This window comes from Salarias fasciatus, chromosome 8 (genome assembly GCF_902148845.1).
Source record: "Salarias fasciatus chromosome 8, fSalaFa1.1, whole genome shotgun sequence".
Lineage (NCBI taxonomy): Eukaryota > Metazoa > Chordata > Actinopteri > Blenniiformes > Blenniidae > Salarias > Salarias fasciatus.
Window position 1 is genome coordinate 9,383,823 of NC_043752.1, and position 25,301 is coordinate 9,409,123.

General features: G+C 45.0%; 2 protein-coding genes across 8 annotated transcripts; one reads left to right on the top strand and one right to left on the bottom strand.

Annotated features, from left to right (window-relative positions):
• Positions 1–4,220, bottom strand: LOC115392913 (probable endonuclease 4). The gene is made up of 7 exons (XM_030097587.1): positions 3,974–4,220; positions 3,689–3,898; positions 1,863–2,045; positions 894–1,025; positions 688–792; positions 465–594; positions 1–344 (listed from the first exon to the last, which is right to left on the bottom strand). Exons 1-7 carry the CDS (start codon positions 4,056–4,058, stop codon positions 281–283), a joined length of 909 nt encoding a protein of 302 aa, XP_029953447.1. The 5' UTR covers positions 4,059–4,220; the 3' UTR covers positions 1–280.
• tnrc6ba (trinucleotide repeat containing adaptor 6Ba) lies at positions 4,214–24,325 on the top strand. 7 transcript variants are annotated; one of them, XM_030097579.1, is made up of 22 exons: positions 4,214–4,476; positions 5,950–6,039; positions 9,689–9,710; positions 10,117–10,554; positions 10,656–13,595; positions 14,186–14,341; positions 14,469–14,665; positions 14,931–15,005; positions 15,101–15,304; positions 15,501–15,620; positions 15,822–15,947; positions 16,682–16,852; positions 17,297–17,428; positions 17,509–17,695; positions 18,384–18,551; positions 18,692–18,838; positions 18,998–19,141; positions 19,277–19,369; positions 20,410–20,613; positions 20,950–21,017; positions 21,129–21,268; positions 21,756–24,325. In XM_030097579.1, exons 2-22 carry the CDS (start codon positions 5,983–5,985, stop codon positions 22,336–22,338), a joined length of 6,372 nt encoding a protein of 2,123 aa, XP_029953439.1. In that variant the 5' UTR covers positions 4,214–4,476; positions 5,950–5,982; the 3' UTR covers positions 22,339–24,325. The 7 variants fall into 7 exon arrangements, with proteins under 7 accessions (XP_029953439.1, XP_029953443.1, XP_029953442.1 ...); XM_030097583.1 differs by having other exon boundaries at positions 15,522–15,620; XM_030097582.1 differs by having other exon boundaries at positions 15,104–15,304.
• Positions 24,326–25,301: the final 976 nt, after the last annotated feature.

Below are 25,301 nucleotides of genomic sequence, written 5' to 3' on the forward strand. Positions count from 1 at the left end.
AAAAAAATGACAAAAACAATTGAGAAAACAACATACAAATACAACTTATAAGAACAATGGTCAAAGTCAAGGCTTGTATGTGTGTCGCTGCTGCCCTCTGCTGGACAGGATGACATTTTACACACCTGATAAAAACATCTGAGCTTCAGGTTCAATTAAAGACAAAAGTGAGTAACAATCAAACACGTTATCCATCAACTTTCCCATATTTAGAAAAAACCTTTACAGTACTGAACATTTAACCATTCGGACATTGGCAAAACCAATTCGCCCGCAAGCATCATTTATTTTCTATCACCAAAGACTGAAGAAGTTTGATCTGCTCAGCATATTCAAATTTTGGCCTGTGGAGAGAGTGGAAAGTAATCAAATGTGAGATAAAGAATTGTTGATATAAATGAGCAAAACTGCTGTTTGTTAATCACATCTGTGTGTGTGTGTGTGTGTGTGTGCTGTTCTCTCACCGTCCAGGCGTCTCCAGAATCAGAGGGATGTTGTCCAGTCGGGGCTCGTTCATGATATCACGAAAAGCTGCGATTCCAATCTCGCCTTTACCGATGTCCTCGTGTCGATCAAGGTTACAGCCCAGCTTACCTGCAGATCATACAGGAGGAGTCAGAAAAGAGAGAACAAAAACTCATGCATGCAGCACAGCTGAACTATCACAAGTCAGAGTTCTTGCTGTACCTTTGGAGTCATTGAGGTGCATGGCTTTGAGATATCCGAGTCCCACTTCTTGATCAAACAAATCGAGCATGGCCTTCACTCCTCCCTCTGCAGCTAGGTCGTGACCTCAAACGACAAGAAGGCAGCATATAAAGAAACACCCACAGTCGTCAAGCTTCTGTTTTCAGGCGATTTTGGTGAATGTGGTGACTGGAGGGTTCACTCACCCGCTGCGAAGGCGTGACAGATATCCAGACACACTCCTACTCGGCTCTGATCCCTCACTCTGTCGATGATGCCCTTCAGCTCGCTGAACTTGCCGCCCACCGTGCTGCCCTGACCGCTCATGTTCTCCAGCACTGACCATGTGGATGGAAAGAGAAAACAAGTCTGATGCTGCTTTCACACGGGGCATGTCTTACAGTCTGCTGCCACACCTGAAACAAACTCCTCTGCTGCCGTCTATTCCTGAAATGCAAAATGAAAACAATGTTGCTTTTCGCAAGTAACCTCAAATTTATACTTGGTTTCTGTGCCCAAGCAGACTTTCTACATACTTTGAGTATTTATTCTAATGACAGCTTTTTAATGTCAAACAGGGGAATACCTTTTCCCAGCTGATATATTTCCTTTTATTATTCAGAAGAAGGACTAAAACACTTATTTTGGAATTTAAACTAAAATTCTAAATTAAAAATCAATTATAAATTAAGCTTTAATTTGATATAAGTAACAACAGTTGCAGGCAATGTTTTAAAGGCATCAAATTTGCAGTAAAGTGGTGGCTTTTATTGACTATGGCTCTTGTTGGTTGTGAAAAATTATAGCTTATAATGTAAAAAAAAAAAATTAAAAAAAATTAAAAAAAATAAAATTCCGCTACGTGTTTGCCGAGTATAAAATAATGTAGTTTCATGTTCTAAATTGGTGTCATTGGAAAAATGTTACTGTGATTAAAATCATATTTTAAAAGACAGTCCTGGAGATGATAAAGCTGGTGTCTCCATGCTGACAGTATTGCAATAATAAGCGATATTGCGTGTTTGTGTATGTATAAAACATTCATGATATCTTCAAGAAAACATAAAAGCCCCCACACCATGTTCAGTACTTCTGAGAATAACTCTGCGTCGATCCAAAAATGACCAAGCTAAAAGTCTTAATATAATCCATATGGCAGTTTTGGCTTTTTCTACCTGTAACCACTTGGGGTGTTTGCCGGTGAGCGTGGTTGATGGCTCCAGCTATCTTCTCCACACACTGCTCTGTGGTGATGGTGCCCAGCGAGGAGCCGGGATGGAAGTTGAAAAGGCTGAGGCCCAGGAGGCTGCAGCGGTTCAGCTCGTCCACCAGCAGGGCCTGGCTCTTCTCAAACACGTCTGAGAGGTTCACAAACCAGAGACAGGCGTCAGACAGATCTGCTACCTTCACTCCCTACATTTGAACAGAAATATCTGTAATTTCTACTTACATTCACTGAACTTGTTCAACACATCTTTTAAACACCTCAAATACCAGATTCAGTGAAGATTCACTGAAGCTCTGCAGGTTAATAAATTCAAGTCAAGAGAAGTCAAGAAGCTTGAACCCCAAAACTTCCTGTTTGTGCAAGTCCCTCCCAAAAAAAAAAAACTTTCAAATGGAATTTATAGTGTTTCATATAATTATCAGCCAGGTTACAACATGTTTTTTTTTTTCAAAACAGAATTTAGATTCAGACTTAAAACTATGAGACAAGTTCAATCATGTTTTGTGTCTTTATAATTAAACCTGTGTATTTCCTGACAATCAGAATTACAGCTACTGCAGCTGCTTCGGTGTGTGAACATGTGCAAACTGCAGAGGTGTCAAACGCCCACGACCTGTGGACTATTTTTTTTTTCTAATAATAGAAGTAACTGCTGTCTCTAATTAGTCTACTACTGGAACAGAATCAATATCATGACACAACACTCACATCCAGAACCGAACAGCAGGTGGAAACAATACTGATTACTTAGAAATTAATGATACTCAACTAGATATATTGACATCAGGAAAATCACATTCATGTCGAAGATTCAAGGATGGATTTGTGCATGTGAAGACGTATGCTAAAATCTGTAGTAAACCTCTGTTTTGACAAGAATTAGACTTCATGGTCTGTAGTTTGAAGAGATAATTGTGGCAGGTTGTATTTCAGATTTAGTTTGTTCATTATATATTTTGTATAAGTTTAAAATGTCTTTATATTATTTTTTTGCACTAAAACTCTTTTTAGTGATAGTTTCAGTTAATTATGCTCTCATTTTACTGGATTTATTCCCCTATCGAGACTAAAATGAGCTCCATGTAGCCACTAAATCATCACCAAAGATGACTTAAGGGTGCATTGACTTCCAAGAAACACTTTAGGATTTCCCACACAGTGGTGTAGTGGTTAGCACTCACACTTCATCACGATATAGTAATTCATTTGAGTTCAGGACAGGCCTTTTTGTATTGATTAGGCATGTTCTCTATGTACGTGTGGATTTTCTCCACATTTTTAATCATCAGTTTGTGCTTAGTAGATTTTTGCCATCACACGTGCTTTGAATCGCAGCACAGAGGAGCTGTGGTTAATGTTCTCGCCTCACTGCAAGAAGATCAGTCTGGTCTTTCTGTGTGGAGCTTGCATGTTCTCGCTCTCTCTCCGTGTGTGCATTGCCTTCCACAGTCCAAAAACATTGCTGTGAAACTAATTGATGATCCTGATTTGCTCACAGGTGTGAGTGTGTGGCTTTTGTCTCTCAGTCTCTGTACTGTGACTTGTCCAAGTGTTCCCTCCGATTGTCCACGCTTAACTGCTCTGTGATCCTATATTTAGAAGATGGATGTGCTCTGGAGTTGCCATCAGCAGCATTTCACAAGTAGAACTGTCATGTTCAGTGATTTCTGTGCTTCTGATTGGGCTCTTGCTCATAAAAACAAGCTGAATCCAGATCTGTTTATACAGAAGTATCTCAGGAAGTAATGCTGGAACTCTGTGTGATTGACAGACCCTCTTTGGGGGATCCACAGTTCATCAGGTAGGAGCCATGCGGCAGGATGTGGTGGGGATGGAAGCCCTGCAGGGTGCACAGCTCTCTGAACCGGTCTGCAGCTGTGGGGTCCAGGGGGGGCCTCTTCCAGGAGCGCTGGGAGCCCAGAAACAGGCCGAAGCTGCTGCCTCCCATCTGGGTGCAGGACTCCACCGCCTTCCAGATCCCACCTGGAGACAGAGCGGGCAGACTCAGTTGATGTTTGTTCAAATAAACCAAAACTACCTGTTGTCACCAGACCGCACCTTGAATGCCAACATGCGCGCCGATGTATTTCCTATTTCCTCGCGAGTCGCTTTCCTTCTGCACTCGTCTCTTCTTGGGGCCCATTTGAGAAAGCTGGGTTGCTGTTGCCGTGCACGGTTCAGCTGGGTTTGCCGTGTGGAGGGCGAAGCGGCGTTTTGTGCGTCCCTCCCTGCGGCAGCAGCCACTCAGCGCGCGGCTGCCGCGGCGTCCTGCTCATTGGAGACGCTTCATGCCGAGCAGCAAAATGGCCGCCCGTCAACCGACTGACTCCACAGCGCTTTGAAATCTAAATTCTTCTGCACACCGACGTTTACACCGCTGCGACGTTAGTACTTATCAAGGTAGCTTGTTACGCGCATCTCCACCATCCGCCACTTACTTGACTCTCCGCTCGGGCGCCGCTGTTCTTATAGCCTCAAAAAAGCTGGAAAAAAAATTCGCACTGAAGCACTTTAGCTAAGCTAGCTAGCGAGCTAGCTCCTCTTCTTATGTGATTCCTGAGGTGAGTAGCTGCTCTTTCGTCTGCTTTTATGTGGTCTTCTCGTTCGTATGCATGCGGGAAGATGAGGGTGAAATGCTGCACAGTTGCGAAGGTCAAGTGATGAACTGACCGGGCTACTTGTAGCTGCTGTCAGGCGCTAACTTAGCCGATGTGGCTAACGTCGGTTAGCGCGTCTGTGGCTGAGAGCTAGCCGAGCTGTGGCGCTTGGCCCTCGGCGTGTTTGCACTTCAGCACCGCGGAGTCACACAGATCAAACAGGGCTGACACTGGCTGACAGCCGGTTGGGATGAAGATGTGCGTGTGTCCTGGTTAAAACCTCTCCTTGAGGCGATTTTCGAACAGCTGCTGATTAACCCGTATGAACGAGTGAGGACTCACTAGTTTCGTTTGCACAGTTTAATCTGCCTTAATCTTTATAACAACGCTTTCCATTGTTGCATAAAACATTGATGGTTTTGTCGTAGCTATCTGAAGGACATGGAAATGCCAAATCAGTGATCTGAAGCTGTACACCTGATAGCTGGACATCATGATCTTGTCTAGGTTTTATTTTAATAAAAGGTGAATAGATGCAGCTGAGAGACATTCATGTTCACGACAGCGAGCAGAAACGAAACTAACCAGAAGGCACAGCCCGGGATCAAGGCACAGAAAAGCACCAGCTCTTTCTTTTTATCCCAATTGATGCAGCTTCTTTCTAACTGAATCAACCTGCTGCAGACATCAGACATGATTTCAGCCTTTGCCACACGTGTCTTCAATATATGCATTTTCTGCATGCATTGCAGTCTGGTAGCAATATTATAACTGTTTATTTTGCATGTTATAAATATTTTACTGTTGAAACACAAAAACATGACATGTCGGTATTAATCAGGACCCATCTTTATATCATTATAAATTAGATCAGTGTTGAATTGTGGCATTTGATGTTACATAAGTTTGAAGTCCTTGTCACCATTCATAGAGAGAGAAGGCTTTTTGGGAGCTCCTTTGTGGGGTTACATGTTTGATTTTGCACAAGTTGCGTGTCTTGATTTCATTTCTTGTGGGCCTTGTCAGGGAATGCATCCTGGAGACCTTGATGGTGGTGGGTTTCAAATCAACAGGCATCCAGTTACAAGCTTTCTGTTATTTAATCGCATGGTCCAATCGCTTTGGTCTCCTCAGTCTCAGGAACATTTTAAGATTTGTGTCAGCCAATTTTTTTATGCTTTGCCCTGTTGGATAGCTCCAGTTAAGTCCATTTTTACTACATTTTGCAGTCTAATGACGGGAGTAATTACTGTGTTGTGCTACCTTCATGGACTCTTTGCTGTCACACTGGTTCACATGGTCATGTAGCACTCTCTTGATTACAGCTGCAGTCTCCATAAAATGTCGGTGTGTTTGGTTCCTTAAAAATCTGCTCAATCATTTTGAAAGTGATTATTGTGAGATCCCATTTTGACTATTCTGTCTTATTTTCTCCAGAGAAGACCAGTATCAGGACAGGAGCAGTAGTTCATGGAAGACAAGAAAAGGAAAAAAGACGACAAAAGAAAAAGAGAAGCCTCTCAGAAGGTGAGCATATTCAGTTTGTCGGGTTGTGTTTCCACCGGAGTACGACTGGACTTGAAAACTGCTCCCGGCTAATTTAACAGTTTTTGGTGGAAAAGGATGGTGGAATGTTGTGCTATGATTGTTAACATACATTTCATGCTCTCATAGAAACTGTGAGTTGACACCTGGTTGTTTTGATGAGTGCATCTCCACGTGTGTTTTGGTTGAGCACATGTGATCTTATCTTACTGCTCTGCCATGCTCTAGACTAACACGCATACAAACACGTATTTCTGGACTGATTATTTGAACCTCATTGTGATAGCACAAACTACCCAAATTTTATTGTCATCTCAATATATATATGAAAGAGTGACTGAACTGCAATGAAATAATTTTTCACACATTCGTCTGTCCTGTGCACATATTTCTAATATCATATTGTGATTCATTATTTCAATATTATCTGGAGGGCAGGTATACAAAAATCAAGGAGAAATGAATGACATTAACAAAGTCAGCAAACTGCTTGGCTTCAGTTCTGGAATACTGCTGCTGGAGGCTGCAGACTCGCACGTGATCAAAAAAAGCAAATGTGGCTCAGTTGTCTGGTTAAAATTGGGCCCAAAAGACAAACAGTACTGTTTTTTAGATGTACCAAATGCCACAAAAACATCAACATCATAAACTTAGTCTTGTAGCGATCACAGTGCTCAACAGCTTTATCTCTAATATCTCGCAGCCCTGACAAATTAGTTGTGAGCTGCTCCTAAAGAGGAAATTAAACAACCAAAATGCAAGCTTTATACATCACAGCAAAATAGGATTGACAAAAAAACTACAGACTTTTTGAGACGTACTATCTGTACTGTGCTATCAGTGTGATGATGATGATGACTGTCTGAAGTCTCTTATACTCTTGCATTAAATATTGTTATACATTTGTTAAGTAGTTTAATATCATCAGTGCTGCAAATACTTTCCATGACAATCTCCAACAAGTGACCTCAAAGCAGGAAATTAATTGAATTGGGAATGTTAAACTCTTCTCCATGTTAACTACATTTTGAAATTAGATTTTTTTTTTGTAAATGCCTGATTGCTAAGTTGACCACAACCAGAACTCAATCACATGCGTTTAAGCTCAGAGGATTAATTTGATTTTGGGGACTTTGAAGGTAGAAGAATATTGGGTTGATGTGTCCACTGAATAAACAGAAGAGGTGCTTCTCTGTGTTTTTACTCAAGAATATTGGGGTATGGACAGCTGTTGGTTCAGTATTTGATTTTCTTTGAGAGGTGATTCTTGCTCTATCAGTCAAGTTTGCTGTGAAGCTTTTTCTTTTTGGTGACATTGCGCTTGCACTATCAGTCATAAACGGTGTCGTAGCAGCATTCTGCTGTACAGTGAAATCTTGTGGCCCCAGGTGGTATCTACCAGTATACTTTGATTTACAAGTGGCATGAACTGCTAAACAACTGAAAACAAATGTGACATATAGTTCAGAAAATATATATTTTGCAGTATGTTGCATCTGTTCTTCATAGTTACACAAATCTGTTATATCTTGAGTGAAACTGGTTAAACACTTACGCCCAGATATTCTTCCTTCATGCACATCAATTGCTTTGTGCGTTTCAAGCGTTATCATGATGTTGTCATCTCTTACATTGGTATGATTGTATTAATCAATACATCCATTAGATGATAGTGCACGTCGTTGGTTTCATGTAGGACAACGTTTCTAATCCAAACATGAATGTAGCAAAATCAAAACTGTTGAAATAAGTATTTATGTCCCTTCTACTATTTGATTTTGAGGTATAATTTGTCGCCTTGTTTTTACTTTTGTCAGTGAAGATATTTAGAAACGGTTCACATATGATCATCTGAAGCTTCTTGGTCCTCATGTCCAATTGAGAGAACGCTGAATATGCTTGGATTCGTGCATGCATTCTCACAGTGTTTCCTCAAAGGGATCGTTTCTTCTTTGTTCCAAATTATGTTGTCTTGTTTCACACCTGAGCTATGCTGCACCACACCGCTCCACAGGTCATCAGTTGCATTGCTCTGTTTGCGGCATGTCCGTAAGCTTCCTGGAAATGGACGAAAAGCTCCTTTCTGGTCTGTCTGTCTGTTTCTCATGGAGCAGGGGTGTCAAACTAAGATCCCGGAGGGCCGCAGCACTGCATGTTTTCCATGTCGGCTGATTGTAATGACGCTCATTATCAGGCTTTCTGTTGAACTTGGTGAGGAAACCGTCATGGGATTCAGGTGTGTTGAAGCAGGCAGGTGTGGAGCATATTTCAGGTTGTTTCAGACTCGCGGTGTTCGGACCTCTTCAAGGAAACCACACTTTACTTTCTGTGATGATAGTCCACTTCTTTTGTGAAAGATTAAAAGCTTATTTGGACTTTATTGCAGACCAGACAAGTTACCTTTTTGTCCATTTGAAAACGTGCCTCTTTTTACCTGCCAGTGAAAATCCTGGTGTGGTTTGTGTGATATGCTGGTAAACTATCCGGCAGACCAAATACAGGAAGTCAACTTTGTAACCGCAGCAGCACCTTGCTTCCTTTAGCTCACTGCCAATTTATTTATTTTTTTTAGTAATACTGCATTCTTTTCATGTTCAAGTTGTCTCGAGTGCTGCTCATGCTGGACACCTTTATCTGAAAAAGCAATTGAGTTTGCATGTAAAAGTAAATAAAAGTACAATGGATTTCCATTTTCAGTCCTGTCCAATCAGTGAGCTGTTTTTTTTTTTTTTTTTTTTTCATTATTTTTCTTTTAATTCCTTGTCAGTGTCTGCTTCTGGTTAAAGTGTCTCCAACAAACAAATTCCTGTGTGAAAACAACTCTAGTTTTCACTGCTGTGGTTAACAGCTCAATGTCCTGTCATCGTAAACCTGAATACATTTAGTTTGGAGTTTTAGGATTCTTGATATCCTGAGCTTGTTTCAGTGGCACTGTAGAGTGCAGGTTGGCTTTCATATGCATTTGTTATATACTGCCAGATAAAGATTTGCCACAATATGTGAGTGGATGAGACATATGTATTGAGTCAAATAGAAAAAACTATTTTTACTAAGTTGAGAAATGCAATCTCATCAGTTATTGGGTGAAGGCATAGGGATGTCAAAGCGGAGTTAAGTCGATTTGAAATAGATTATTTGAACTATTACCTCACATTATTGCAATTTTCTAAAAGTTAATTGAGCCCAAAGAAATATTAGTTTCCTGAAAATATAAATTTTAGCTAATTGTCAGAACTGGCAATTGTTGTTGTAAACAATACAAAATACTAATAATAAAAATTATCATCCAGCATTTATTCAACCAGGTAGGTTGATAATCGGTTCTCATTTGAAATGACTGCAGAAACAAGACAGTCAGAACTCAGAACATAAGGAAAGATATTGAAACTTATAATGCGATTACACATATCGATCTAAGACTAAATAATTACAATAACGGCAAAGTGTAAAAATAATCAGGATTTGATGGTTATAGCTTTTTGAATGTGAAGAACCACAGATACTCTTAATTTGCTGTCTTACACTTTACTGTTGGAAATTCATTTTGACCTACATTTATGTTTAAGACATCTGGGGGAAAAAGTTTTTTGTACTTCCTTGCTTGGTAACTTGTGTGTTTTCTTTTTTTTAGGTAACAGAGCAAAAAAACAAAGGTAAGAGCTGAAGTTGAATACTGTTGTGTTTCTGTGATCTTCCTGACTTATTTTTGATAGATTAACAATCATGTTTGTGAACAGTTTATTTGTATTCATATTGTCACTTGATTTAATTAAATGATGTACCTTTCATAAATAAGATTTAAGCAGCATGCCTGAATGTAAAAGACTTTCAAAAGTACATTTTATTTAATTTAAACTCATTGGTTGTCAACTCAGTGTTGACGTCTCACCTAATTCTAATATTTCTTATGAACATTAAATCACGATGAACAGTCCACCTACCATATTTCCTTTCCTTTTTCATTATTTTCATAAAAGTATTTTTTGCATGGTTTTTCAATGGTGACTAAATTGTCTTTATTGTTTTTTTGTTTTTTTTTTACTGGAATTCTTCCTGCAGTGCCAGACTTGACCAAGGCAGCTTCTGCCCAGTCCCCTGCCACTCAGAGCAGCTCTGCCTCCCCCAGCCCTGGACCCACCCCCTCTGCGTCCCCATCCCCAGCCACCTCAGGCCCTGGCAGTGCTGCCTCCCCGTCGCAGGGTGGCAACAATGCCAAGCGCCTGGCAGTGGCCAACGGACAGCCCACCTCCACCACCAGTTCTTCCTCCTCTACTGGCGGCCCCAGTGCTGCCGGAAACGGCAGTGCAGGTAGCGGAGGCGGAACTCAGGCGCCTCAGCAGCCACCGCGCTACATGCCGAGAGAAGTGCCGCCACGATTTCGCTGCCAGCAGGACCATAAAGTGCTACTGAAGAGGGGTCAGCCGCCACTGTCCTCCATGCTGCTGGGAGGGGGCGGAGGAGGGGATGGCCCCAATGCAAACATGGCTGCTGTCTCAGGTGAGTGTCCTTAGTGCTGTTTGGCATAAATCGATCCAGTCCATGTACATGATATTTAAATGACTTCTAAATTGTCTTTTCTATGACGTTTGGCTTTTCAGATTCTGGCACGGCTGCCTCCTCAGTGGCCCTCACCTCATCATCAGTTGCTGCTTCTACTACTACTTCTAATTATGCAAATTCCATGTGGGGGGCAAGCTCAGGCAGCCAGGCCTCCTCTCAGGGCAGGGAGAAGGTGATTGTTGATGGCAATGACCTGGAGGAGTGGCCTAGCATCGGTGGCAACGATGGGGGAGGAGCTTCTTTCACTGGGACTGGTGGAGGCAGTGGCAACAATGGAATGCCTGCGAGCAGCATTAGTGCCTCTGGCAACCAGTCCTCACCAACTTCCTCGTTCTCTTTGCCCAATGAATGTATGCAGTCGTCCAACAGTGTGGCGTGGGGGACGGCTGCCTCCCAGGGTCATCTTGGAGGAGGTAGTGCAGTAGCTGCAGCTGGGCCTCTGCTACAACAGCCCTCCTCACTTTCCAAAGCCCCCGCTGTGCCAGGGAGCCATGATGCCAGTGGCCCTCTCGATGGCAGCAGTGGGATTCCAGGTGCCAACTTCAGTCCAAATGCCAACCCTTCGGCCTGGCCTGCCCTGGTGCAGCAGGATGGCCCTGCTGCTACAGGGGAAGGAGGCCTGTCCTCCTTCCATCACCAGGGCCCTGGAGGGTCTGCCAACAACTCTGCTTCCCTGGGGCTGGGAGGTGGGACAGTCGGGGTGCTGGGGGGTCACCCATCTTTATCTGTGAATCAATCAAGCACCCATCAGCACCAAGTTCACCAAATGCAATCCAGAGACAGAGAGATGGGAGGGGGGAAATGGGACAGTGAATCAGCGGGACCAAAAATCGCAGGGGGGGATGGGATTGGTGGAGGAATGGACCATGGTGTGGTAGGAGGTGGGGTGACCGTGGGTGACCACAGCCTTGCCTCCTCATGGAGAAGCCAGCCTTCTTACCCTGCAGCTAACTCCAAAACGGGTGCCTCAAGGACTGATGGATGGGAGGGTGGAGCAGCTGGCACTGGGGCTTTCGGAGCTGCCGAAGGAGATAACGGAACCTCGGGTTGGGGATACCCGAGTTCTACAAGTGGGGTCAATGCTTGGGGGGGTGCAGGAAATGGGGGAACCAGTAGTCAAACCTCCGGGGTATCTCAGGGAGGGTGGGGCTCATCAGGAGTGGGAGGAGAAAGAGGAATTTCTGGTAGTGATTGGGGTGGGAACTCTACTGCTGTTGGTGGAAGCAACCCAACAGATGAGGGAGTAGGTGGAGCCTGCAGCAGTAACAGCAGCAGTAGTGGAGGAAGCACAGCAGGCAACCAACCTGCTGCTTCCTCATCCTCAACAACCACCACGACAACCAGAGCCTGGGACAATCAGAAAGAGGAGGGGGAAACTGGGGAGTGGGCCGGTGTGGCAGGAGAACCCGGAGCTCGGGGAGGATCGTCGTCCAGCGGTGGAAATTCAAGAAGTGGAAGCGGCAGTCATCCTCGCCGGCAGGCACCCAACACTGAAGCTGCCTTACAGAGCCTGCTCAATCGTTCTGATCTGGACCCGCGCGTCCTTTCCAACACAGGCTGGGGCCAAACACAGATCCGACAAAACACAGCCTGGGACGTTGATGAGCATGCTGGACAGAGTAAAGGGGTGTCATCAGCTCCATCCAAACATCCGTCTTCTCTTGGTGGTGTTTCTCAGTATTCTCGGGAACCTAGGACCCTAAGCACTGATTCTATGGGTCCAGGTGTCAGTCCTTCTTTGGTTCCATCCACTGGTTCCTCTGGAGAGGGCTGGGAGAGCAGCAGCAACAGTAGCAGTAGTGGAGCGTCTTTGTCTGGGAGAGCTCCACCATCTACAGGCCCCAACATGAGGAATATTGGCGTCTCACAATCTGGGCCCATGACCACAACTGGACCTGGCATGGGGTCAGGGACTGTACCTGGGCCTACCCAGCAGGGGAAAGAGACAGGTTGGGGTGGGGGAGGCATGGCACCTGGGGATCGCCATGAGGCTAAAGGTTGGGGAAATGAAGAATGGAGAAGCAGCAGTAGTAGTAGAGGGGGAAATGGTGGAGGATGGGGCGATCTTGGTCCACAAGGTAACCCTGTGAGTTCAGGCTGGGGGGGAAGTCAGGAGGAGAAAGGGACTTCAAGTTGGAAGGAAATGGGTGGTAATGGAGGAGGGAGTGGGTGGGGATCAGACCAGAAAGTAGGGTCGGGTAAGGACTGGGGAGAGCAGGAGTCCAAATCAAATAATGGTGGAGGTGGGTGGGGTGACGAAAGGAAAAATGGAGGAGGACACTCAGGTGGGGATTCAGGTGCGGGTGGTTGGAACTGGGAGGACAGTACTCCCCGGAGGACCTGGGGTGCAGGGGGCACAGGGGGAGGAGGAGGGGGGAGCGCAGGAGGAAGTGTCGGTGTTGTCGGGGGCATGGGATCCAAACCCCATCACAGTTGGAGTGGAGGAAACAAAATGCACCAGATGCCAAACAGCCAGTCGGGCTCCGTCACAGGCCCACAGGCACAACTGCAACAGCAACAATCACAGCCCCGTAATCAGCATCCACAGCTGCAGCAGCAAGCATTGGACCAAGGGGCTATGCAAGGGGGCGGAGGGAGGAAACCCATCTCTCAAGCCCAGAATCAGAACCAAAGCTCAGGCTGGACCTCAGGGCCCATCCCTGGTGTCTCTGGGGGAGGTGGAGGCGGATCTGAACCAAGCGGCTGGGAGGAACCCTCACCGCAGTCCATCAGCAGGAAGAACGACATCGATGATGGAACATCAGCATGGGGAGACCCAACTCATTACAATTACAAGCCGGTCAACCTGTGGGATAAAAACAGCAGTCCTGCTGGCCAGCAGCCACATGGCCAGAATCAGTCCCAGCAGCCACAGCAAGGACCTCCAATACAGCAGCAACCTAATCGGCAGCCTGCAGGGCTTGGAGGTAACAGAGACTTCAACACTGGCCATGGACCTGGAAAAGCAGCTGCTATGGGTAAGATATCCCAAAATAACTCATTGTTGGGTATTAAGTGCAACGAGTAAGAAAAATGGCTTAAGTAATTTATTGTGGTTTTCCCTGCATTCAAAAGTAATGATTAATGATAGTGATGCCATTTGTCAGTGACATTTTTTGATAGCAACACATACAAAAAATATATTGACCTGTCATGTCTGAATGTGTACTCCGTGTCTGAACTGATGCAGCGGAGTTGCACCTGTTCAACAAAGCAGAAACTGAGTCATGACAAAAATGGTCAGTCAGCCAGCAGCTTATTCTGTGGTTACACCTGTCGTTACAGTAAATGCTTCATATTGTGTACTACTCTATTCTTGGTTTAATTGAATACTCTATACAATATGGTGTGAATTTAGCATTGGATGTGACAAACTGCATCAAGCTTGATGTGCAGAAGCAGAATGAGCATCCCAGTCTTGGCAACTTTTTAGGTTTTTGCTTGATTCTTGTAAGAGCACAGATCAGAAGAGGTGACTTGTCCACAAATGTCATCCAGGCAGCAGGACAAGCCGCTCCTTACTCTTTGATCCGTTGCTCCTCTTAACCTTGATCGTGTGTGTCTGCAGGTCCATCAGGATGGGGTGGCACTTCTCCAACTAGTCCTACAGTAGACAATGGCACAGCAGCTTGGGGGAAGCCCAGTAGCCCTACAGGCTGGGGAGACCCTGATGATGGGAAAACAACTTGTTGGGGAAACTCGTCTTCGAACTCCATCAAATCTGGTAAGAAAATCCCTTGTAGACTATAAGAAATGTTATGGAAGTCACTGAAGTAGAATCTTAGTGGAGTTGCAAGTCAAAGGATATCCATATAGCTTGATTTTGAAGCTGCAAGTCTTTTACCGTGCAGGTTCAAAGTCTATGCAAGATGGCTGGATTGACAAGGACGGCTCTGTGGCCGCCTCGCGTCACTCGAGCTGGGAGGAAGAGGAGGAAGGAGGCGGCATGTGGAATAGCGCTGGCTCCCAGGGAAGTGGCTCGTCTTGGGGACAAGGAAGCAATGGAGGCTGGGGGCAGAGTCATGCTGGGAAGAAGTCCAGCAACAAGGTGAGACATGGAATTAAGAGATCTCTGAAGAACATGGTTGGGTGATTGTGATATTAATATGAAGAGAAACAGAAACCATTCATTCTTACACTCGCATTAGAGTTATTTCAGTGTGTTTCTTTGCAGCTTTTTAGCCTTTATTTGGTCTCTGAGGTTTATGTTAATAATTAAGTCTGCTTCTGGCAGTAGCGGAAATTTTATTTTACAGTTTTATGTAAACCCTGGTGAGTTTGTGGTGAATTTCTGAATGTGTTTTGTCTCTCAGGGATCACTGAAGTCTGGTGGAGGAGACTCGTGGATGAGCCCCATTAACAGACAGTTCTCTAACATGGGCCTGCTGGTAAGGCAGAATATTTTAACTTTGATGTGTTTGTGAAGGAGAGTTTTTATGTGGTATCGTTTCTTACAATGAAGACAATGGTCTGTCCTGTCAAGCAGAATGATGATTCCAGTTCGCCCAACATCGACCTGGCTCCGGGTTCTCTTCAGGAGAAGAAGATGGAGGTGGACAAAAGAGGAATGGGCATGCCTGATTACAACGGAGACATGAGGAAAGGAGGAAGAGGAGGAGGGATGGCTTATCGTCCTCCTGGTTCCAAAGAGGCAGTACCTGGGGATGCTGGGTCTTATTATGACAAGGTAACATCTCACCGCCATCAGTGGTCTATGTCTCTTCAGTCTTTCTTGTGTCTATAGTGCATACTGTCGGTTACCTGTGTTTATGTCTTCTTGTGATTCTACTTTTTCTTCCTACTTCGTCCGTCTGCCCCAATTCTTTCCCGTCCGTTCATCATCACTTCTCAAATTGGTCCTGCACTGGCTGTCATAATGACAGACCTTGCCTTTGATCAATCAGGATGGGTGCCTTGGGGAGGAGGGTCCTTGCTCTCTGTACTCACCACCCACTGTCTACAAGTCCCATTCCCTCTTCAACCACTCTATCCCCTTTAGACAAGTAAGATCCTCTTGTTTCTGTCCAGTCATCTACACACACTGGTTCTGTAGCTACATGTGGTTAAAAGACAATCGTAAATAGACCCCCAATTTATCTTCACCCATTCTGATTTCGTGTTCATGTAAATGATCTGTGGTTTAAATGCTTGTGTCTCTGCTGTTAGTGGGGCCTCTAATCTTTATTTTCCGTCTTCAATCCCAGGGTGGTCACAGTATCTTTGGCAGCAGTGGAGGAATGGCCCAGTCCAGACATCAGCCAAATATTCCTCCGATGAACCAGTCCCCAGGGATACGAGCACAAGTGCCTCATCAGTTCCTGTCACCTCAGGTAACCACGTCTCTGCTCTCCACAGCAGAGTTCTTCCCAGCCTCAGCTGATGTGTTTCATACCTAACGTCGGGGATCATAATTTATTTTAGACATGTGGGTCAGAGCAAAGTGATATCTGCATAGTTGTATACACAGGTCACTTAGCTACGGTTTATATATACAAGCACACAAACAAAATCATCTGGAAGAAATATGGCTTCAAAAGAAGTAGGAAGAAGCTTTGAAATAAGAGTTTTGAGAAGTGACATGTTACTGCAGGCGTAGAAACTGATCAGACTGCATAAGAAACAAATGTCACTTCCTTCTGTCATATGGGATAGTTTGAGTTATTGTTTTGTGGTTGCACAGGTTTAGATAATTTGGCTCTAATAAAATGGAGCACATTAGTTATATCAGAGGCTGACATGAAACCCTTCATTCTCATGCTGTGTGTGAAACACGTGTTAATCAGCGGCACACTCCCTGGAGTGTTTAATCACTCTTCACGACATTAGTGATTGTGTTTTCCTCACTAGAGGGTGCACCAAGAAATCCCTGTCTTTTCCAGGAAATGAATAATTTTGATTAGTCGTCTTGGGTGGAGTCGCTCGTTAACACCAACTAATGAGAACATGTCGGGGAATCGATGTTAGTCAGGAGCGGAGCTGAGCCCGATGCAGTTGCTACTGGTTACAGCACCCAGGCGTTTCTGTGGTAACAGGTGCGGCTGCTTGCCGTTGTGTCTGTCTCCAGGTGCCAGGCTCCGTGCTGAAGCAGATGCCCCCTCCCAGCGGGAGTGTGGGGGGTGTCGGTGGCGTGGGAGGAGTGGCAGGAGTCGGGGGAGGTGTATTCCCTCCGCAGCTGTCCCCCCAACATATTGCCATGCTCAGCAGCATCTACCCACCTCACATCCAGTTTCAGCTGGTGAGAAAGCTGCAGCAGGGTTTCAAGCACAGGTCTCCTGACTCTGGAGCTGAATTCAGAAGGAACTAAACCTTAATGATAGTTTTTTTTTTTTTTTTCATTTAGAGCAGAAGATACATGATTATATGTGAAGTCAGTACACATGATTTTAGTTTTTTTTCCTGATGAATGATTTCAAATGCAAACAGCAAAATCACTAATGTTTGGTGCAAAATAAGGGACAGAATTCCTTTTAATAGAATCGGAACAGAATTTTTTTTATGAAAATTCACTCCCTGACCAGATACTTCAATGATGTCAACTCCCTCTCAGAGGAGGCAGACATTACACTCTGGATTTGTCCGCGCAAGCCTTGTTAAACCCTACGTGAAATACTTTGTCCTCTCCGCTGCCTGCTCCCTCTCTCTTTTTTGAATCTGTTTTGTTCCGTCTGTGTTCGTTCAGGCTTGTCAGCTCCTCCTCCAACAGCAGCAGCAGCAGCCGCCGCCGCCACAGCCACCACAGCAGCAGCAGCATCTGCTGCAAAACCAGAGGAAGTTTACTCCAAACGTGCGGCAGCAGGCGGACCCTCAACAGGTACGCACTGACAGGCTTCACTACGCTGACCTCTTCAATTCCTCCTCGTATCTGATCACACTTTGTTTTTCTGGGTCAAGCTGGCCAGAATCATGGCGGTGCTCCAGAGGCAGCAGCAGGTTGGGAGTTTAGGCGGCAGCTCCAAACTCTCCCCTTCCCACCATGGGCTAGGAGGTCCCAAACTGCCCGGGGCTGATCCCCTTCCACACCCCGGCCTGGCAGGAGCCGTGGCCGACCTGCACCAGAAAAATCTTGGACCGTACTCCGGTGAGCGATTGCTGTTTAGTGTGAATCACCTTGAGGATCACACAAAGTTTTTCACTTTGGACTCGGCAGACTTTTACAGCACGAGCTTCAATTTTAGTCTATAAATGTATGAAGTCATAAATAGTGACAAACTTTTTAAACGCTTGCAATATTATAAGTTTTTGAAAAGTGGGCATCAGTTATCCCAAAGTTCCTCTTAAAAGCGATTCCTTGGACATTGCTGTACTGGTTCAGTATTCAACATGGATTAGTTTTATGCTGGTGAGGAGATGGAGTTTAACATGCTCTATTTTCTTTCAAATTAGAGTGTGAGAACTCGACCTGAAAGTTCCAGCTAATCTTTTCAAAAGAAGAAACATGTCGATGTCTCATGCTTAGAACAACTGTAATCAGCAAATGTCTCTGAATTTATGACTGTTACAAATTGAATTTCTTGTTTTGCGAAAAAGCTTCTGGCTTTTATTAAACCTCTTCTTGTTACGTCTGCATTTTGTCATTTAGACTGACTAGTCTATGACTAATATACGATGCAAATTAGATTAAATAGATTTGAAGGGGCTTGTTTTATTTAATTTACAGGTTTTTTTTTTTTTATCTATGATTTGTGTTTGTATGGGGGGGGGTTGTGTCAAACCTATGAACGGATGGAAATTCATTCATCTTAAAGGAAAACACTGTGCTCTCGCAGGCTTTGGTTCTGGGATGAACCTAACCGGTTTGGACCTGGGTGGCTCTGTGATGGGGGGCCCTGGAGCCATGAAGGACCTCGGCGGCCAGCAGTCCCGTTTCAAATGGATGATGGAGGGACACTGTTCTCCGGACACTTCCTCACCTGAGAACGCGTTCCATAAAAACGGTGAGCTGTTTCTACTTACGGTACACGACCCACACGAACTGCGAGGCTTATGGCGTTAATGTGATTAGATGTGAAATCACATGTTTGGCTGATCAGCCCATCTGCTCTTCAGTGTTGTAACATCCATCACGATATCCCAGGTCCCGTCACCCCCATCAAGATGCCAGGGAGCTCGCCCTACTCCCAGTACGACATGATGGTTGGAGACGGACTGAGTGACAACTGGCATCGCACTCCTGGCAACAAGATGGGCGCCAAGCCCACCAACACGCCGAGCTGGCCTCCTGGTGAGTCACGACTGCAGATAATCCACATTGTTTTCAGACAGGATGAAAGGAATGTTTCCTCCTCTATGGAAGGTTATTGATGGGCGTTCTCACGTCGCTGTGGTTTGCACTTTGACCTCCTTGGAGCTGCCGTCCATCACTTGTGCCTTTGTTCTGCAGAGTTCCAGCCTGGTGTGCCGTGGAAAGGAATTGACCGTATAGATCCCGAGTCTGACCCCTACATGACCCCAGGGAGCATGATGGGAAACGCAGTATCCCCCAGTCTCAATGACACAGAGCACCAGTTGTTACAAGACAATACTGGTGAGAGTTTGTGTCCCTTTGCTTTACCAAACAGGTTGCCGGCTCACGTTTAGTCGTCTCATCTCCTTTACTGTTGTGCTTTCTGTGGTTTGTGGTCTTGTATTCATGAATCCTCGGTTTGCTTTGTCTTTGCAGATTCCACCCCTCCCCTCAACACCTTGCTGCCTTCACCTGGTGCCTGGCCCTACAGTGCCTCAGACAGTCCCCTCAACAACGCACACAACTCAGGTGACGCTCATGAATTTATCATGCCAGCTTTGCACTTTTGCGTGTTTATGGCCATCAGATACTACTTGATTCTCAAGAGTCACTGAAAATGGCACTTTTTGAAAGTAACTCCCAGAGTGCAGCATCTTCAAAACACACAGCTTCCTGTTTCCATGTAAATTGGAGGAAACTCAACACTTAGTTCTGTGTATGTGTGACAAGATCGCATGCACGCGCATAAACAATGAAGGAAGACGGTTTAAAGGTGCTTGAACGTTTGCGTCCTGCTGAGAACACAGCACCCATACAGTTTCTGGTATTTCTGTGCATACGCAGATCTCTTAATGAACATGAAAATTAAAGGAAAATGCAAAAAATGATTCAGTTTCCAGTTGATCTTCATTGTATAAATTAAATCTCAGAGAAAAGAGTTCACAACTACATGGCAGCACTCTCTTTAATGGTCCAGTATGTGTTTAATTCATTTCATTGTAGCCTTCACTAATGGGCACGGTGAGACAAAGCAGCAGTCCTGATCTCATCTGAAATTCAGCATCGGGCTCCTGGCATATTAAGTAAAATCAGGAAATTCTCCCCCTTACCCCTGCATGATTAATCTTGCAGTAAAAGTTTGCACCACTAGATGCATCGAGTCTGTCAGAGAAGGAGCAGGAGAACTCACTGACACAACCTCTTGTTGTGGCACTGTTATGTCACAGTAGATACACACACATTTAGCCACAGGGTACAATCTGGACCGCTGCGACTTCTACCTAACATTAAAAAAAAAAAAGATGCAAGGAGCCAAAAGTCTGATAGTCTGTTGCTAAAATGACTCAACCTGACTTGAATCTTATGTAGTGCTCCTTTAAAACGCAGTTCTTATCTTTTAGTTTGCTATTATTATAGCATTTCTGAAAACGCGAGTCTTACTTTTGAAAACAAAGCAAATGAAAGTAGCAGATGCACACTTTCTGTTGCATGGCACATTCATAATTCAATGAAATATCCGCCGGCGGTGTGCTTTAAAGTGTGTGTGTGTCCTGACTGTTTTCCCACAGCAAAGTACACAGACTACAAGACCAGCTGGCCCCCGGAGCCAATTGGACACAAGTCCTGGAAAGCCAGCCGCGGCAGCAGCCAGAGCCAGTTGTCCCGCCCCCCTCCAGGCCTGCCCAGTCAGAAGCAGCCGTCGCCTTCCCCGTGGTCTGGAGGAGCCCCCCGGTTGGCTGGCCGGGGCTGGGGCAGCAGCTCCAGCACAGCTGGTAATCCACTAACTCCTTTTTCATGTTGCTCCGCTTCTCAAAGTTTGTCCCCTTTTCTCTTTCAAGCACTTCGCTTCTTGAAATATTCAACCGATTTAAATGAACACGGGAGATAAAACAAGCAGCCGCCATCACTCAAATTCAACTTCATGTCATTTCAAGTTTACGAGTTCCTCTATATTTTATGTGTAAAAGCACAGAAGCCTCAGTCAGAGCCAGTTCTTCATAATTTATTTCTTTTGAGAATCCGAGTGGAAAAACAGAGCTGGGTGTTGTTTACCGGGAACGTGGAAACTTCTCACTGAGATTCTTCTTATGTTTGCTTTTGCTGTGCAGCCTCAACCTGGAGCGACGGCAGCTCTCGGGAAAGCTGCTGGTTGGTGCTCAGTAACCTCACACCACAGGTACACACACACACACACACACGCTTCTGCAAAAACAGCCCCTGAAACTTACCGATATTTCCACTATTTATTTTCTGATCGTTCCTGTTTCTCTTTGCGGTGCTTCTGCAGATTGACGGCTCCACTCTGAGAACCATCTGCATGCAGCACGGCCCCTTGCTGACCTTTCACCTCGGCCTGACCCAGGGCACCGCCCTCATCCGATACGGCTCCAAACAGGAGGCGGCCAAGGCCCAGAGTGCACTGCACATGTAAGTCTCTGGTTCATAGTATTCTGTGACAACCATCCATCAAAAACCAACAGCACGTTTCTCTAGTTTAACATAGATACTGGAAATAATGCTTAGCTCCACCTACGAGCTACACCAGGTATGATTTAATAGCATATCGGCCGTGGCATCAGAGACGGTATGAAGTGGGCTAATTCAACAGAACACTTCATTCCCCTTGTTTTATGTGATGCTCTTCACCTGCTGACTCAATTAAATGTTCCTTGAATACGTTGCATTAGACAGATGCTTTATTGATCCCTGATGGGAAACTGTGTGGTTACAGCAGAAAAACAAGCAGGCATGTGGCAGCAGCGATGTTTGTGTACGGATTTCAACCTTTTCCCAGAATAAGAAGATATTTCTTCAAAAGTATTTGACTTCCTGAATACAACACAGTGCCCAGCACCACACAGCTTTATATTTATTATTTTAAGTCGGTGTCTAACAAGTGTTGTGCTCACACCAGGTGTGTTCTGGGTAACACCACCATCCTGGCGGAGTTTGTGAGCGAGGAGGACGTCGCGCGCTACATTGCACATTCCCAGGCGGGAGGAGCCGGCAGCGGAGGAGCCGCAGCAGGCTCCACCGGCTCCGGGCCGGCCACCTCCTCTGCAGTGGGGGCGAACAGTAACGGAGGGAGCTGTGAGCGCGGGGGAGCAGGAGGCAGCAGCGTGACGGCGGCGGCGGCGGCAGGGGGAGCAGGAGGAGTGGAGGGAGCCTCCACCGGCGGAGGAGCTGGGAGCGGTGGGGCCGGGTCCGCCGGCTCCGGGTGGCAGAGTCTGGACAGCACAGGCAGCTCGGCGGAGCAGCCCGCCACGCAGGGGCCCGGCCTGGGCATCTTCACCCAGTGGAGCAGCAACGGCGGCGGTGCCGGAGGCGTGGAGGCCACGAGGCAGGGTCTGTGGGGGGGGATGGGCGGGATGGGCGGGGCGCCGTACCCCAGCAGCAGCCTGTGGGGCTCGCCGGCCCTGGAGGACCGCCACCAGATGGGAAGCCCCGCCTCCCTGCTGCCGGGGGACCTGCTGGGCGGGGGGGCCGACTCCATCTGACGCCTGCGTTTAAAGTTAGTAAACCCCCCCCCACCTTACACGCAGGGGTGACAGAAAATAAAGCTACACTGGTCATCCCACACACAGACCCTCAGCAGTCATACTACATACAGTCTCACCTGACACACACACACACACACACACACTCACACACACAAACCGCCTGACTTTAAATGAAGACAACCGTGAAACTTGAACCGGGAGAAAAAAGGTGAAATCCATTCAACTCGTTCGGACTAAACTGGATAGCTCTTTGTCTTTTTTCCTCCCAATCCCACCGTCTGCATTCAGAGACACGATCACTCAGGCATGCACTGCAGACGACTCGGCCAGAGTCGTACACGTCAACAAGTTTAGCTATTGCTGTTTTCAGTGTGCCGCTTTTTTTTTCCCCATTACTATTTAATGGTGAAATCTCAAAAATCCTGACTTGCAGACTGAGCCTTTGAAGACCTGGCCGGCGTACTCGACCCCCTCCCCTCGTTTTAATTTTTGATTTTCACTGTATTTTTTTTTTTTTATCGTTTTTTGGGTTCTGGAAGTTTGAGCGTGAGAAGAAATCAGCAGTTTGTTGGAGATTAGGGACGGCGCCACACTACTGAGTCACATGGACGATCAGCACCGTTTGAGAGAAGAAGAGAGTCTTTTCAGGAGGTACCGACACGTCTACCTTGGTGGAACTACACCATCACTATGGGACCCAGGGTAAACAAAAAAACAAAAAAAACAAACAATATCTAAAGAAAAACAACATTAGCCAAACTTGCACTATATGCCTCTGAGGTTGTTCTCCTCCACAAATCCCTCCATTCCCCGATCAGAGCTACAAACTCCAGACCTTACAGGACCGTGAAATGTTACAGCAGCAGTGGCCTTGGCGAACGCCCAGCCGCGGCCCCCCCTCCCCCTCCACCTCCCCCCACCATCGCCTCCCACCGCGCCATCGGTTACACACACCGCTTTTACATCTGACGAGCAAAATTGTATCTCCAAGTCGATGTACGATGTTTTTGGGGGTTTTTTTTTCCTTTTTTAAATATAACTTTCTGTTTTAAAAGAAACGTGTGAAACTTGGTGGAAATCCAGAGATGTCCTTTTCGTTTCACCCTTTAAACACTGACCTCGCTATTGTATTTTTTTTTTTTTTTCTCCTCGAGAAATCAAGTTGGTTCTTATATATTGTCATGATGTAATGATGACTATGATCACTTATTTACTCGCTGTACAAGGTGCCCTCCTGCCTGCCCGTGTGTGCATGAGGAGTGTGAACCCGACGGAGGAGGAAGAGGAGGGTATGATGAAGACGACGGTATCGGGAGTGTCTTTGTTGATGCTACAATGTTGAATGTTTTTTTTTTTTTTTTTTCTTTTTCTTTGTCCATGAGAGATTCAGGAGAAATGTTGGTGGGTGTGTGCGTGCATGCGTTTGTATAATGTGTGTGTGTGTGTGTGTGTGTGTGTGCATTTGAACACTTATCTGCTCTAGTCAGGGAAGTGATGTTAATCCCACAGCGTGCGTGTGTGTGTGTGCGTGCGCGTGTGGTAATTGTTATAGCTAAAAAGTTCAAAAACATTGGCACTATTGCATACGTCTCTTAAGTTGTTTTTTTTTTTTTTCATTTTTAGAAACATTTTGTTCCATGTTTGTATGTTTATTTTTCTGTCAAATGCAATAAGAATGATTTTTTTTTTTTTTTGTTTTTAAGACAAAGCAACCAACTGAAGGCATTTTTCCGTTCGGATGCCACATCGTAACCATACCAAGCTGAGCTGGAACAGTGTTTTACAGACACGTTAAAAAGACATTACCTTGTTGTTTTACTGTGTTTTTTTTCTTCTTTTGTTATGATGTATCAGTTTAAATTAAGTCAGTCTCTATTATCACTCCTGTTCAGGATGTTTGCATTTATTTCAGATGTTACAAAAAAAAAATGAGAGGAAATTAATTTAAAGCAGAAAAGAGCAAGATAATAAAGGTTGAATTGAAGTGTGGTGGGTTTCTTTGCGTCTGTTGGATCCGTCCTACATTTCCATCCCATTCCTTGTAGGAAGTTCTTGTTCTTCTCTTAAAGTCAGATCAAGTTCCACAAGTCGTGTTTTACTGTCCTGTTTGGTATTTTCTGTGTTCCTGCTAACAGCAGTCACAGACTTTAAATTCGAGTGCTTAAAAAAGATAAGTGGCTTGCTGAAAATGTCCTATTTTAACATATTCTTTGTTTTAAAAAAAACTTCATTATAGGACTGGGAAGCAACACCCTCAGAATTATGTCATTTTGGTTATTTTTGCACTTTTCATCGGAATTAGTTGGCAAGAAATATAAATTTCGTTTTGTGTTTTAGTTGTTACAGTTCATGATTTTTGCATTATTCAGCTTTTCGAGCCAGTCTGACCTTTGAGTAGAGGGCAGTGGAGTAAAAACCTTTTGATTTGGATATTGGACATGTGGCACAGGAGCAGACCTCCGATCGTCAGGGAAGCTCAGTCTACCTGGATTAGTAAAGACAAAATGAACAGATGAACGTGCATTTGATATGTGGACTCGGGCACAATCAATCTACATACACTTTTAAATCACAAGACCAGAAACAGGATAAACATCTCATCTGTTTAGTACGAAGTTTCAGCAGCTTGATGGCTGAAGGAAGTATAAAGGTTGTTTAAACCCAGACCTTCATTTAAGAGATTTTAATCATGTTTTATATTATCATCAATGCAGATATTACAAAACATTGTATAAAAGGATAATAAATGGTCTTTGTTTAAATTAAAATTTTTGATACATTGGTAATAATAAAACTTTCAAACGATCCCTCCATTTGGCCACAAGGAGGCGCTTAACCTGAATGGAATTAATGCTTTTTTTTTTTTCTGGCATCCTGGAGTCGGTCACATGTGGTCAACCAAACACAGACGACTCTCAGATCTTCTACTTTCATAATTTACGAAAAGAAAAAACTAATAA